This window comes from Ictalurus punctatus, chromosome 28, assembly GCF_001660625.3.
Source record: "Ictalurus punctatus breed USDA103 chromosome 28, Coco_2.0, whole genome shotgun sequence".
In the NCBI taxonomy this organism is placed as follows: Eukaryota; Metazoa; Chordata; class Actinopteri; order Siluriformes; family Ictaluridae; genus Ictalurus; species Ictalurus punctatus.
The window spans coordinates 1,716,736-1,729,558 of NC_030443.2; the positions used below are offsets into that span (position 1 = coordinate 1,716,736).

At 41.6% G+C, this 12,823-nt stretch overlaps 2 protein-coding genes across 2 annotated transcripts; both read left to right on the forward strand.

Annotated features, from left to right (window-relative positions):
* Window positions 1–481: 481 nt before the first annotated feature.
* Window positions 482–4,929, forward strand: alkbh6 (alkB homolog 6). Its single transcript, XM_017459901.3, has 6 exons — window positions 482–1,091; window positions 1,182–1,250; window positions 1,335–1,395; window positions 2,104–2,255; window positions 3,140–3,238; window positions 3,836–4,929. The coding sequence occupies exons 1-6, from the start codon at window positions 1,038–1,040 to the stop codon at window positions 4,103–4,105; spliced, it is 705 nt and encodes a 234-aa protein (XP_017315390.1). The 5' UTR covers window positions 482–1,037; the 3' UTR covers window positions 4,106–4,929.
* A 529-nt stretch (window positions 4,930–5,458) lies between these two features.
* capns1a (calpain, small subunit 1 a) lies at window positions 5,459–12,823 on the forward strand. The gene is made up of 11 exons (XM_017459909.3): window positions 5,459–5,547; window positions 6,810–6,880; window positions 7,245–7,281; window positions 8,607–8,699; window positions 8,835–8,892; window positions 9,232–9,296; window positions 9,452–9,520; window positions 11,301–11,379; window positions 11,521–11,637; window positions 12,217–12,275; window positions 12,455–12,823. The coding sequence occupies exons 2-11, from the start codon at window positions 6,834–6,836 to the stop codon at window positions 12,479–12,481; spliced, it is 651 nt and encodes a 216-aa protein (XP_017315398.1). The 5' UTR covers window positions 5,459–5,547; window positions 6,810–6,833; the 3' UTR covers window positions 12,482–12,823.

The following is a 12,823-nucleotide window of genomic DNA, read 5'->3' on the forward strand; positions in this document are numbered from 1 at the left end:
AGCTTAGCATGTTCTCCACGTGTCTGCGTGGGTTTTTTTCCCCCTGGGTTCTCCAGTTTCCACACACATCCCAGCAGTCTAAACTGAAGAATTTACGAAGCCTGCACGAAACCTTCAATGCGTCCTTAATTTTTCCGTAACTTGAGAGCAATTATAAGCCAAAAACTATATATTAATATTACCTTGGTTTAATTATTGGTAAGCAGGAAGCTCCCTTTGGAACATAAACTAAAGAATGAATGAATTAGTTGCACTCTTATAAGCTGATGAAGTCTCTTCTAAGCAGGTGGAGCTCCTAATTTTATTTATTTGTTTATTTATTTGTCAAAAATCGATATATATTCAACAAATAAAATTTAAAAATGTTGTAATGACAGTGAACGTTCATACAGCGGCGCTGGACTTGACCACTCATAGCGCCATCACTGTGTAAAACGCAACTCCTCCAAACCGGCAGGTGGCGCTGTAGAAGATTTATCCTCCAATAGCGCAGGCTAATTTTTTGTTTATGTATACATCATAGTACGATTTTAGATAATGTAATAAAGTCGTTTTATTATATTTTAGCAGAATCTCGTAGTATATTGACGATATTGTTTTCATGTATTATTTTAATCCAGTAGGTGGCGAATTATACGGCGCGTGCGAGCTTGCCTTGACCTACAGAAGAAGAGAAGAAGAGGTTGAAAAGGAAGTACCATTACTTGTATTTAACCACCGAAACAAATTTAACCACAACGAAATTTGTGCTTTTTCATTTTAATCTAATTATTCGATCTTCACGCTTGTAGAAATGGCCCTAAAGTTGTATAGCGTGTGCGTTTAGAGGCATGTTATGTCGTGTGTTTGTCGCTAGGTGACTAGGATACGAGATAAACCCTAGATACATGGCCGAATCTCAAATATCATTATACACCCTACTTAAGCGCACTACGTCAACGAAGAAGGAAGCGGCGTTTACGCACTACATGGTGCACTGTGTGAAGAAACTGTTGCTAATCGGGATTCGGCCGCTGCTTCAGTAGAACGCTTTTAGAATGGCCAAACCTGAAGCGATTTCTGAAGAGTTTAAAGCATACACTGTGAAAGATGTAAGTGAAAAGATGACTATTTTATACTTTTATTTTATCATTAAAATAAATGAAAGAAAATAAACTTTTGTCGTTATGGTGTTGAAACAGGCTCCCCCGACTGTTTACTACATTCCAGACTTTATAACAGAGGCAGAAGAGGAGTATCTTCTACAGCAGGTGCATGTTTATTAAGTGTTTATTAAGTGTTTATTAATCATAATACACGGTATACTTCCTCACCTCTGTGTGTGTGTATTTCAGGTGCACAAAGCCCCCAAACCCAAATGGACACAGTTGTCAGGAAGGAGACTGCAGAACTGGGGTCTGTGTTCCTCTCATGAGATTTGTTTATTTATTTATTTATTTATTTATTAATTAGTTTATCCAAAAATAAAATTGTCCAACCCATTTGCTTCTTTAGTTTTTCTCTTCGTTGTTGCTGCAGAGAAATGAAACCCTTCAGTTGTACGAACTGCATGTCTGAATCTTCCAACGCCTCAGTTTGAACAGTTTTAATAAAGCAGCAAAGTTCTAGACGAGACGTAAAAGGGGTTTCAGTCTCGCTTGTGTGAGAGCGTAGTGATAGAAATAATGATTTCGTGTCAGTGAGAGATAACACGTAGCCAATGTAGCTGCATTTTAATTATGAGTTCATATTCATACATATTTTTATAATTAAACACAGAAAGCCGACTGTCATGCTTTCTGTTCCCTCGTGCTTCTGACTTTTGCAAGTTGTCATGGTTAGGATAAACTTCTACGAAGCAAATCCTGTTTATATCATGTGTGTAGAAACAGCAGTGAGTGTCAGTTTCTCGTTTGCGTTGATTGAGACACGGTAGCTGTAAGCGACTCCTGTTTGTTAGCGACATTAGCCTTGTACTCCAGTCCTAAACTCGAGAGGTGAATGGCACGCCAGCCACGTCTCGGCGGATCGTCTACATTTCTGGTAGAAAAAGGACATTTTGGCGTCATGCAAACTGCGCGTCCAAGTCATCATGTTGTTGATGTGTTTTCTGTGTGAAATCAGGAGGGCTTCCTCATCCAAAGGGGATGATTGCAGAGAAGCTCCCTGAGTGGTTGATGAGCTACACAGAGAAGATATCAGGCCTCGGAGCATTCGCTGGGAAAAGCGCCAATCATGTGCTGGTGAACGAGTACAAGCCAGAGGAGGGCATCATGGTACATCACGCAGTGACCTTTTTACTCACAATACCAATACTCGCACCACAATACAATACTCACACCACATCACAGTACTCGCACCACAATACAATACTCGCACCACAATAGAATACTCGCACCACATCACAGTACTCGCACCACAATACAATACTCGCACCACAATACAGTACTCGCACCACAATACAATACTCATACCACAATACCAATACTCGTACCACAATACAATAGTCACACCACATCACAGTACTCGCACCACAATACAATACTCGCACCACAATACAATACTCGCACCACAATACAATACTCGCACCACAATACAATACTCACACCACATCACAGTACTCGCACCACAATGCAGTACTCGCACCACAGTACACACACCACAAGTATTCTACTGCAGTAATACTCACAAGTAATACACTACAGAATAGTTAGACTCACGCAGGGGGTGGAATCAGACCCGATTCAACTCCGCCCGTCTTTCTTCTATTCTTTCTTTTCTCTTTTTTTCTCTTTTCTTTCTCCATCTTTGTGTTTTCTTTTCTTTCTTTTTACCACAAAATGCAATTAGTTTCAGTTCTTAACAGCAAAAGCCATGTGATAGAGTAGACATTAAATTGAGTACATGTATTTTGCAGATGGAGTCGTCAGGGGGAAAAGATAATATAATGAATTCCATGTGAACCCCCCCTAACCCCCGTTTTCATTTACTCATTCATTCATGTGATAATGTTGTAAACTGTAATCTGGAAATGTTGGAGTCTGCCTGCACTGGTGTTTGACCTCAGTGTACTGAGAACAACGTTCTGGACTGGATGTCCTGTTCTGTCTTTTATTGCATGCGTCTCATATCTAATTCTGCGTGTGTGTGTGTGTATTAGCCTCATGAGGACGGGCCTCTGTATCACCCCACAGTAACAACCATCACTCTGGGTTCTCACACGCTGCTTGACTTCTACAGACCCGTCGATCAAACACAGGTAAAGTCCTGACAGCTCGCTGAGACCATCAATAAACCCATGAACCTTTTAAAGAACCTCTGAAGAACGCTGTTTTTGAAAAGTGTACAAAGATAGCTAGCTGTTAAGCACCTGACAGGGATTTAAAAGAAAATAATGAGCAATAGGAGTTTCTACGACACACTTACCCAGTTAATACATGGCCAATGTTAGCAGTTAGCGTTATTATACACGCATCCACTGCCAGCTTGTTCTTTTTAAACTGAGTTTTATGATTATTAGTTTTGACAGTCTTTTTGGGAAAATAGTTTTTTTGTTTCCCTTCAGTTTGTGGCTTTTTCTTCTCCTCCGCTGAGTCACCGCTTTGTTTTATAAAATCATTTCCCATCTGCAGTTGAGTCAAACTTGACAGCATATGATTGGTGAAGTGAGAGAGATCAGTGTGAGGGTGTGACTGGAAATGGAGAACCAAATATGCCACAGAACCAAAAATAAACAAAGTAAACAATAAGGGAATGAAAAAAGAGAAGGGAAAAGTAGCAGGAAAACATGGAACAACGTAAAAAAGTAAAAGTACTTTTTTCGTCTCTCTCTCTCTCTGACTCTGTCTCTCTGTAGAATGAAGTTCCTCAGACGGAGGAGAGCCGTTACGTGCTGTCATTGTTGCTGCGGCGTCGCAGCCTGCTGATCCTGCAGGACGAGATGTACAAGCGCTACCTTCATGGGATCAGCGGCATCGCCGTGGATACACTATCGGAACGTGTGGTGAACCTGTCGTTGGCAGGAGGGCAGGTGGGTGAGACGCTTTCACGCGGAACCAGAGTCTCCCTCACCATCCGTCACGTGCCCAAAGTCTGCCGCGCCAACCTGCTGCTCGCCAGGAAGTGACACGATCACCACCGAGCCAAGCAAACCAGGAGGTGACACAGGTGAATCAGCGGGCGACACATGGCCAACTAGGAAGTGACACACCTAGAAATATCAAGCAGGAAATGATTAGCATGAAGGCTTGCAAGGAGGAAGTGACATGACAAGACTCAAATTTCAGGAACTGCCCGAACGTTCATCTACTTGCTACAGACTACATTAAGCTGCTAAGTTCCAAATAAACAGTTTTGAACATGACAATGAGATTTCTGGTGCAGTTCAGCTTCTTCGCTCCAGATCCATTCACACACACACAAGTTTCAGACTGTCCAGATTTCAGCTACCCGTCTTCTTACCGACATCCGAATCCTGACACCGTACTACACCTCTGCTCCAAAATCATCACTCCCCCCATTCAGTTCATTATCCTCCTCACGTTTGTCAGCAATTAAAGGTGTACTATACAGGTTTCTCAGCCTGGAATAGTCATAATTTCACATTTCTTCCTAGAAAAATTGGATCGCAACATTTCCATGCAGTAGTTTTTAAGAAAAATGTATTTTATTTCAGGCTTCTGTTGACATTCTGTTAACATTTTTCTGGCCTTGCAATTAGCTCCGCCCCCAGCTGAAACAGCATTGATCACTTTTACACACTTTTTTTTAATTCAGAAGATGATTCAGAACACTTATGCACTTTCAAGTTGTCGTTGTTGCAAGACAGCAGAGGACATTAGATCAACATTACAAATTGCTCCTTTAATAATCTCGCTGTCTTTCCAGCTTCATCCTTCTCCAAGATCTTCCTCTTCTGCCCTGGAAATAAAATTGCACAAAAACACACTAGTATAACAGTGTTGGGCGGTCATGTATTTTGTACACTAAATAATTGCTGATGGGACAGTGTGGTGGTGATGGTGATGGTGAAGATGATGATGATGATGCTCTTGGGTGGTGGTGATGGAAAAGAATCCATGCTATATGGAGAAATGTCTTTTATTGTTTGTGTTTTTTAAAGGCTTTGCTGTATCAGTTTGTTCCAGATAAGGAAAAAGACATGTAACGCCTTTTTTTTTAAACATGTTCTAAATCACTTTCCTATGATGTTGAAGGCTCAGTATTATAACACAAATTAAATTGCATTCTTAAAACATGTCCACTTCAAAATTTAAGCCTTAAACTGAAGCTTTATATATATATATATATATATATATATATATATATATATATATATATATATATATATAATTTAAATATTTAAATTTGTATTTAATTTATCTCCCTTCACCCATGTCAAATATTCTTACTATTTCCTGCGATATGTACTGCATTCCAAGAATACTATATCATGACCACGCCCCTATGAGTCACGTAATGACGTAGCCACACCCCCTGGTGCTTCGAGTATAACTTATCCGCACGCAGCTTGTCGCATTCAGAGGCACGAGCAGCTGTAGTACCTCGGTAAGTTTTTATTTAATTTAATTTTTTATGCACAGAAGCTGCGTGTCATAATGCGTTGCTGACGTGTGTATAAAGCTGACTTTGGTTGTTAATTAAGTTATCACAAAGCGCATTAAAAAGAGCACTGCTTTATTAAAGTTATGTATATTTTCTGCGTTGTTTGCCCGAAGCCGAATTCTGACTAGTCCCGCCTCGTGCGTTGGGATTGGTTAGTATCCTAGTTGACGCGCTGTCGGATTGGCTAATATGGCATTCCTTTCACCTGAGTGTCAATTTCTGGCCAATCCTAGCGTAGGAGGCGGGGTTTGTCGAAAACGATTGGGGAATGTACTAAATAACAACCTACATATTAGCGTTGTACATGAAAAACAGTGGAATTAGGAGACAATAGTTGCCGATTATAAGCTTTTACTACACTCATATAACGTATATAAAGCGATATTCGATGTAAATGTTCGTTTGGAAGACTGTCCTTTGAACCGGAAAGGATGTATAACATTAGCTGACTCGACTACATTGCTAATAGCTAAGATTTTTTTTTGCCTGTTACTGTTGCTAAAAATGTCAAAACAACAACAAAAAAAGAGGATAATTATAATTTGGATGAGAATAAAGTCGATCCAATAAGGTTGTTGTGTCTGAGAAGGGAGTGGAAACGCTGGAGTTAGGTGTGTCCTCTGTCAACATGAAAACGGAGCTGGATGGCTGTTCAGCCGGGCCGTATTCCAAACCACTCGCTGCCCCCTGCACACAGCGCGCTACAAGGGGTGTGAAATAACGGCGTTCTACACCCTATCTAGTCCACTGTGTGCGGTATGGAATTCGGCCTCGTCTTTTATGAAGTCTCATCCCTTGAGGGTTGTGTTTCCCAAAAAAACAAAAACCCCGTGGTGATTCATGTTGAGTGTTCAGTGTAGTGGACCAAATGAGAAAGGATTTAACCACAAATTGGCCTGTAGGGAGTTCTATTACTCTCGATTTGTTTCTTTCTTTCTTTATTGAAAACTTTTTTGCCTTAATGTGTTATTATGCCCTGAAAATGTAATGAATCTGACTGGAAGAGAGTTCCAGGGTTCATTTCATAAACACCACCCACATGACTTATTATTATTCTACACTACTGCTGTTGTTACAATGCAGAACGGGTTTACTAACAAGTTGTTAACTAAAAGTATATTAATGAATAAACTGATGAAGTTATAGCACAAGCCGATGCTTTTGTTGTTTATTATTTATTCTTTTTTAACAACTTTTCTTCACAGGATTGAAGTGACTCGACACTGAAGATGTTTCTGGCGAAGAAGCTGATTGGTGGACTCATCGATGTGGTCAGGTACAACCTCATTTTTTGACATAAATCCCAGTTTGATGTGTGGAGCCTTGTGCGTTAGTTTACACACCCTGAGAATGCTTGGTATGAGTAATTATTGGGCTAGAGACTTATTCTGCTCAATCACGAACTGTTTACTCTAAAGCTGTGTGTTCAGTCACACTTTTATTTACTTATTTACCATTCGCGATCATTTCTGCTAGAAATGCTCCTAGTCTCAGCCGATTGCTAGCTTGTACTTACTCAGGGTCCATGTTTCTCATTTGCCTAGTCATTTTTTACAGTTTAACTCACCTGAACAGTGAAAGTCCTCTGTATTTATGTGAAAAAGCACTGTTTAATTTAACGCTGTTTTCTGTTTCCATAGCAACATCGATCCCGGCCAGTTCGTGCCCTCCGAACCTGTGAGTGACGTTTAATTCTTCATGATGTCACATGCAGATAAAAACATTTTTTTTTTCCAACTGTTTTTTTTTTAACCTGTTCCACTAAATGTTCCACTGATTATCTCGAATGTGTTTTGTTATTAATTACTGCAACTGAGGATACTAGCTGGCGTTTGTCTGATTTGTGAGTGTGTTATTTGCCAAGTTGGAATCGAAACCTTGATTTCGACGTAAATATTTGCGTAATTGCACACAGGTACTCAAATCTGACTAAAAAACAGCAACAACAAAAAAGAAGAAGGTCTGGTTAATTTCATGTTCATGAGAAATCCGGCGTAGGAGTAGTGGAAAACGCTGGTGCAAACGCTGCAGCCCCGGAACACGATGCAGGTGAGCGCGTCAGCGTTGATTAGCGTGTAGGTTGATGCTTTGGGAAGCTGAACCATCTGAGTGAGCAGAGCGTACAGATGAGGAGGTGAGACAGATGAGTGAGGGCTGAAGAAACCAGACACACTATGGTGCGAAAGTGGTGTAACGTTTGATCTCTCGTACTCTCCACCTCAGACCTCGGTTGTAAAAACGAGTATAGAAGAATAATAAGGGTTTCGGTTTCTTTGAGCGTGATACAGGCTTCAGGGTGTGAGCTTTAACATGCAAATCTTTCAGAGTGGATTTTTCCTTTCGTCACTCTGGTGTTGTCCTGCGTAGCCGGTTTTGCAGCATGTGCAGCCTGGTCGGAGTTGCAGAACTGGATTATACAGTAGAAAAGTAGACATTACAGTTCCATCACAGGGTGCGTCTCCTCATGCAGGTGTGCCCAGGAGAAGTTTTCCAGCTCGACTCCAGCTAGTTTCACCTGAAACTATCTCGCCTCTATTGTTATTACCATATGTTAATGAACAACGCACTCCCTGCCGTTAAATAATAATTGCTGTGTTTTGTTTAGCAGATTTCCTGTTGCCACACCAAAAGGTCACTACTTTACAAAAGACACGTCCCAGAGTCTCTCATTGCTTTTTACACCATAGCGATTCGCCGAGTAACACTTGTGCATCTGTTAAAGAACGCCACGTCGTACATCGTTTTATCCGTTTATTGTTACGTTTAATGTGGTGGAATGTTCGAACAAGTCGGTTCCTGTTCTCATTTACGTTATAGCAGCTATTCCAGTCGTTCCCTCGCCAATATATAAATAATATAAACCTGCACTGCTGTCAGAGATGCTGTTAAAGAAAATTAAACACTATCTTACCTGCTGAATAAAGCAGGTTGTATGTTTATTTTATGTTGAGTGTGTGTGTGTGTGTGTGTGTGTGTGTGTGTGTGTGTGTGTGTGTATGTAGCCTCCTGCTCGCAGACCATTGGCGTACGTCCAGGCTAACGAGAACGATGAGGAGCGACAGTTCCGTAAAGTGTTCCAGCAGCTCGCTGGCGATGTGAGTCTCTCTCACACTCTCTCACACACCCACACACACACACACACACACACACACACACACACACACACACACACACATATCCATAAGCAATCTCACCACAACAGAACCTGAATGTGTGTGTTGCTGTTACAGGACATGGAGGTGAGCCCCACTGAGCTGATGAACATCCTCAACAAAATCATCTCCAAACGTTAGTGTTCAACTTCTCACCGTTTCTCCTTGTGGTTTATGACGTCCTCGCGATGTTCAAGTTCTTTGGACTGGCTGGGTCATGTGACCTTTTGCACGGATGGGACTGATTGTTCGAACATTAGATATCGATCTATATGTTTACTTTACTTGTGGCGCTTTATCAGCATCGTGGTGTTCCTTGGAGGACATGTTTGCGGAAAATATGCGCAGCTGTATGGTTGTACTAGCTTTAATGAGGAAAAGAGACCCAGAAAGGAAGTATTAAGGAGTAAATGACGTGTGTGTGTGTGTGTGTGTGTGTGTTTTATATTAGCTGATGTGTGCTCTGTGTCTGTAGGTGGCGACCTGAAGACAGATGGCTTCTCTATCGAGTCCTGCAGGAGTATGGTGGCCGTCATGGACGTATCCTTCTCTACTCAAGACACACACAGTATACATATACACACACACCTTCTCCACACTCACTTTCCTGTATATTAGCACCAGACAGCTTATGTTTGTGTGATTGTGACACCCACCCTTATTGCTGTGTATTGGACCTTAATGACGTCATGCAGAGCGACAGCACAGGCAGACTGGGGTTCGAAGAGTTCAAATACCTCTGGAACAACATCAAGAAGTGGCAGGTAGGTCTCACTACATAAGTGTGTATAAGACCGTGACATTCTTAAGTACAAGTGTGTTAGTGTTTGTGATTTAAAAAAAAAAAAAATATATATATATATATATCTCATAGTGCATCCGGAAAGTATTCCCAGCGCTTCACTTTTTCCACATTTTGTTATGTTACAGCCTTATTCCAAAATGGATTAAATTCATTATTTTCCTCAAAATTCTGCAAACAATACCCTGTAATGACAACGTGAAAGACGTTTGTTTGAAATCTTTGCAAATTTATTAAAAATAAAAAACAAAAAAAGTACGCTTATATTTTATAATTGCCATGACACTGAAAATTGAGCTCAGGTGCATCCTGTTTCCACTGATCATTATTGAGATGTTTCTACAACTTGATTGGAGTCCACCTGTGGTAAATTCAGTTGATTGGACATGATTTGGAAAGGCACACACCTGTCTGTATAAGGTCCCACAGTTAACACTGCATGTCAGAGCACAAACCAAGCCATGAAGTCCAAGGAATTTTCTGTAGACCGAGACAGGATTGTATCGAGGCACAGATCTGGGGAAGGTTACAGAAACATTTCTGCAGCCTTGAAGGTCCCAATGAGCACAGTGGCCTCCATCATCCATAAATGGAAGACGTCTGGAACCAGCAGGACTCTTCCTAGAGCTGGACATCCAGACAAACTGAGAGATCGGGGGAGAAGGGCCTTAGACAGGGAGGTGACCAAAAACCTGATGGTCACTCTGACAGAGCTCCAGCATGTCTCTGTGGAGAGAGGAGAACCTTCCAGAAGAACAACCATCTCTGCAGCACTCCACCAATCAGGCCTGTATGGTAGAGTGGCCAGACGGAAGCCACTCCTCAGTAAAAGGCACATGACAGTCCACCTGGAGGACTCTCAGACCATGAGAAACAAAATTCTCTGGTCTGATGAAACAAAGATTGAACTCTTTGGCCTGAATGGCAAGCGTCATGTCTGGAGGAAACCAGGCACCACTCATCACCTGGCCAATACCATCCCTACAGTGAAGCATGGTGGTTGCAGCATCATGCTGTGGGGATGTTTTTCAGCGGCAGGAACTGGGAGACTAGTCAGGATCGAAGAAAAGATGAATGCAGCAATGTCAGAGACATCCTTGATGAAAACCTGCTCCAGAGCGCTCTGGACCTCAGACTGGGTGAAGGTTCATCTTCCAACAGGACAAGGACCCTAATCACACAGCCCAGATAACAAAGGAGTGGCTACAGGACAACTCTGTGAATGTCCGTGAGTGGCCCAGCCAGAGCCCACACTTGAACCCGATTGAACATCTCCTGAAGAGATCTGAAAATGGCTGTGCGCCAACACTCCCCATCCAACCTGATGGAGCTTGAGAGGTCCTGCAAAGAAGAATGGGAGAAACTGCCCAAAAATAGGTGTGCCAAGCTTGTAGCATCATTCTCAAAAAGACTTGAGGCTGTAATTGGTGCCAAAGGTGCTTCAACAAAGTATTGAGCAAAGGCTGTGAATACTTGTGCTTTTTTTGTTTTTAATTTTTAATAAATTTGCAAAGATTTCAAACAAACTTCTTTCATGTTGTCATTATGGGGTATTTTTTGTAGAATTTTGAGGAAAATAATGAATTTAATCCATTTTGGAATAAGGCTGAAGCGCTGTGAATACTTTCCGGATTTTTTTTTGTGTGTGTGAGAGTAATACACAGGATGTGCCTTTTATTTGTGATTTCTTGGCAAGTGTGTGATGGGACTGTAGTGAATAAGCTGTGTGTGTTTCTCTCTAGGGCATCTATAAGCAGTTTGATGCTGATCAGTCCGGCATGATCGGCGCAGACGAGCTGCCCAAAGCATTCCAAGCTGCAGGTGAAGCTCCAGTCACATGACCAATTCCTAACCCTTCATTAGGTGTACTGATCCTGACGGGAATTTCATGAAAGCAACATGACGTGTGTGTGTGTGTGTGTGTGTGTGTGTGTGTGTGTGTATTTGCGTGTGTATTTGCAGGCTTCCCCCTGAACGACCAGCTCTTCCAGCTGATCATCCGCAGGTACAGCGACGAGAAGGGCAACATGGACTTCGATAACTACATCGGCTGCCTGGTCCGTCTGGACGCCATGTGCCGTGAGTGTATTCTCTTAGAGTGAATGCGTGGATGTGTTCTGATTCCCGCAAACGATCGGTGCTCGATAACGAGTTACGAAACCTCTCTGAAAAGGCAATAAAATGAATTGGATAAACGAATATCAGTATTGGTGCTGGGGGTAAAAAAAAATAAAAATTATCATTAGCTGTACAGATTTAAAAGTAAAGTTCTACAAGTGACAGTCGGAAAATTCACAATGCAGAAGACCCCTCTGGTGGCCCCGCCCTTTCTGTTACCTTGAGCGAAGGAAGTGTCCCATATTTAAACAAATAAAATAAAATAAAATAAATTTTATACACAGAAGTCAATTTCTGGGTATTAAATGTGCGCATGTGCATGTGTCCAAATGCTTAGCGCTTCTAAACTTCCCAGACCTGCGTTGTTCCTCATGCAAAAATCTATCTGTGTAGCTAGGTAGCTAAAGTATTCACACCTCAGCCTCAGACAGCTGGAGTGCATCAACACACGAGAAACTTGGGGTACCACCGGAAGCGGGGGGTTCGATGATTTTTTTGTGTGTGTGTGTGATGATTGCGTTTATATCTTCATTGTAACAGGTGCTTTTAAGACGCTGGACAAAGACGGCAACGGCACCATCAAAGTCAACATCAAAGAGGTGAGAACTTTCATGAAGTTTGATTGAGAATGTCTTTATTATTTCATATTAAATCGATTCATATCTGGTTAAAGGTGCATGATGTCTGTAAGTGGAACGTTCCTGATCGCCTGTTATGAACTGACATGAGAACGAGAGTGATTTGCACTGAGTAACATATTCTTTCTGTTCCTCCACAGTGGCTGCAGCTGACCATGTACTCCTGAGCGACTCGCCGTGCCTGGATCACTAACTCCACACATCGTATTCACCACAACGCTAGCCAAAGCAAATTTACACACAACCTGACGTGGCTCTGTTTATTATTATTGGTTTTTATTTCATCATGCGTTACTGATTCCTTTTGTCCGCTAGAGTCATTTACGTGAAGAAATAAGCCTAGAAAGCGTTTTCGACGTGATTCTCGCCCAACGGCGTGCTTTATTAATCTGTATGGCATGAATAAAATCTGCATGAAGCCAAAAGGGGGCGCCTCTGTACAGAAGGAAAGTTAAACGTACAGGCTTAAATTTTATAGGAAATAAAGTATATATAAGAAAAAGAAAGAA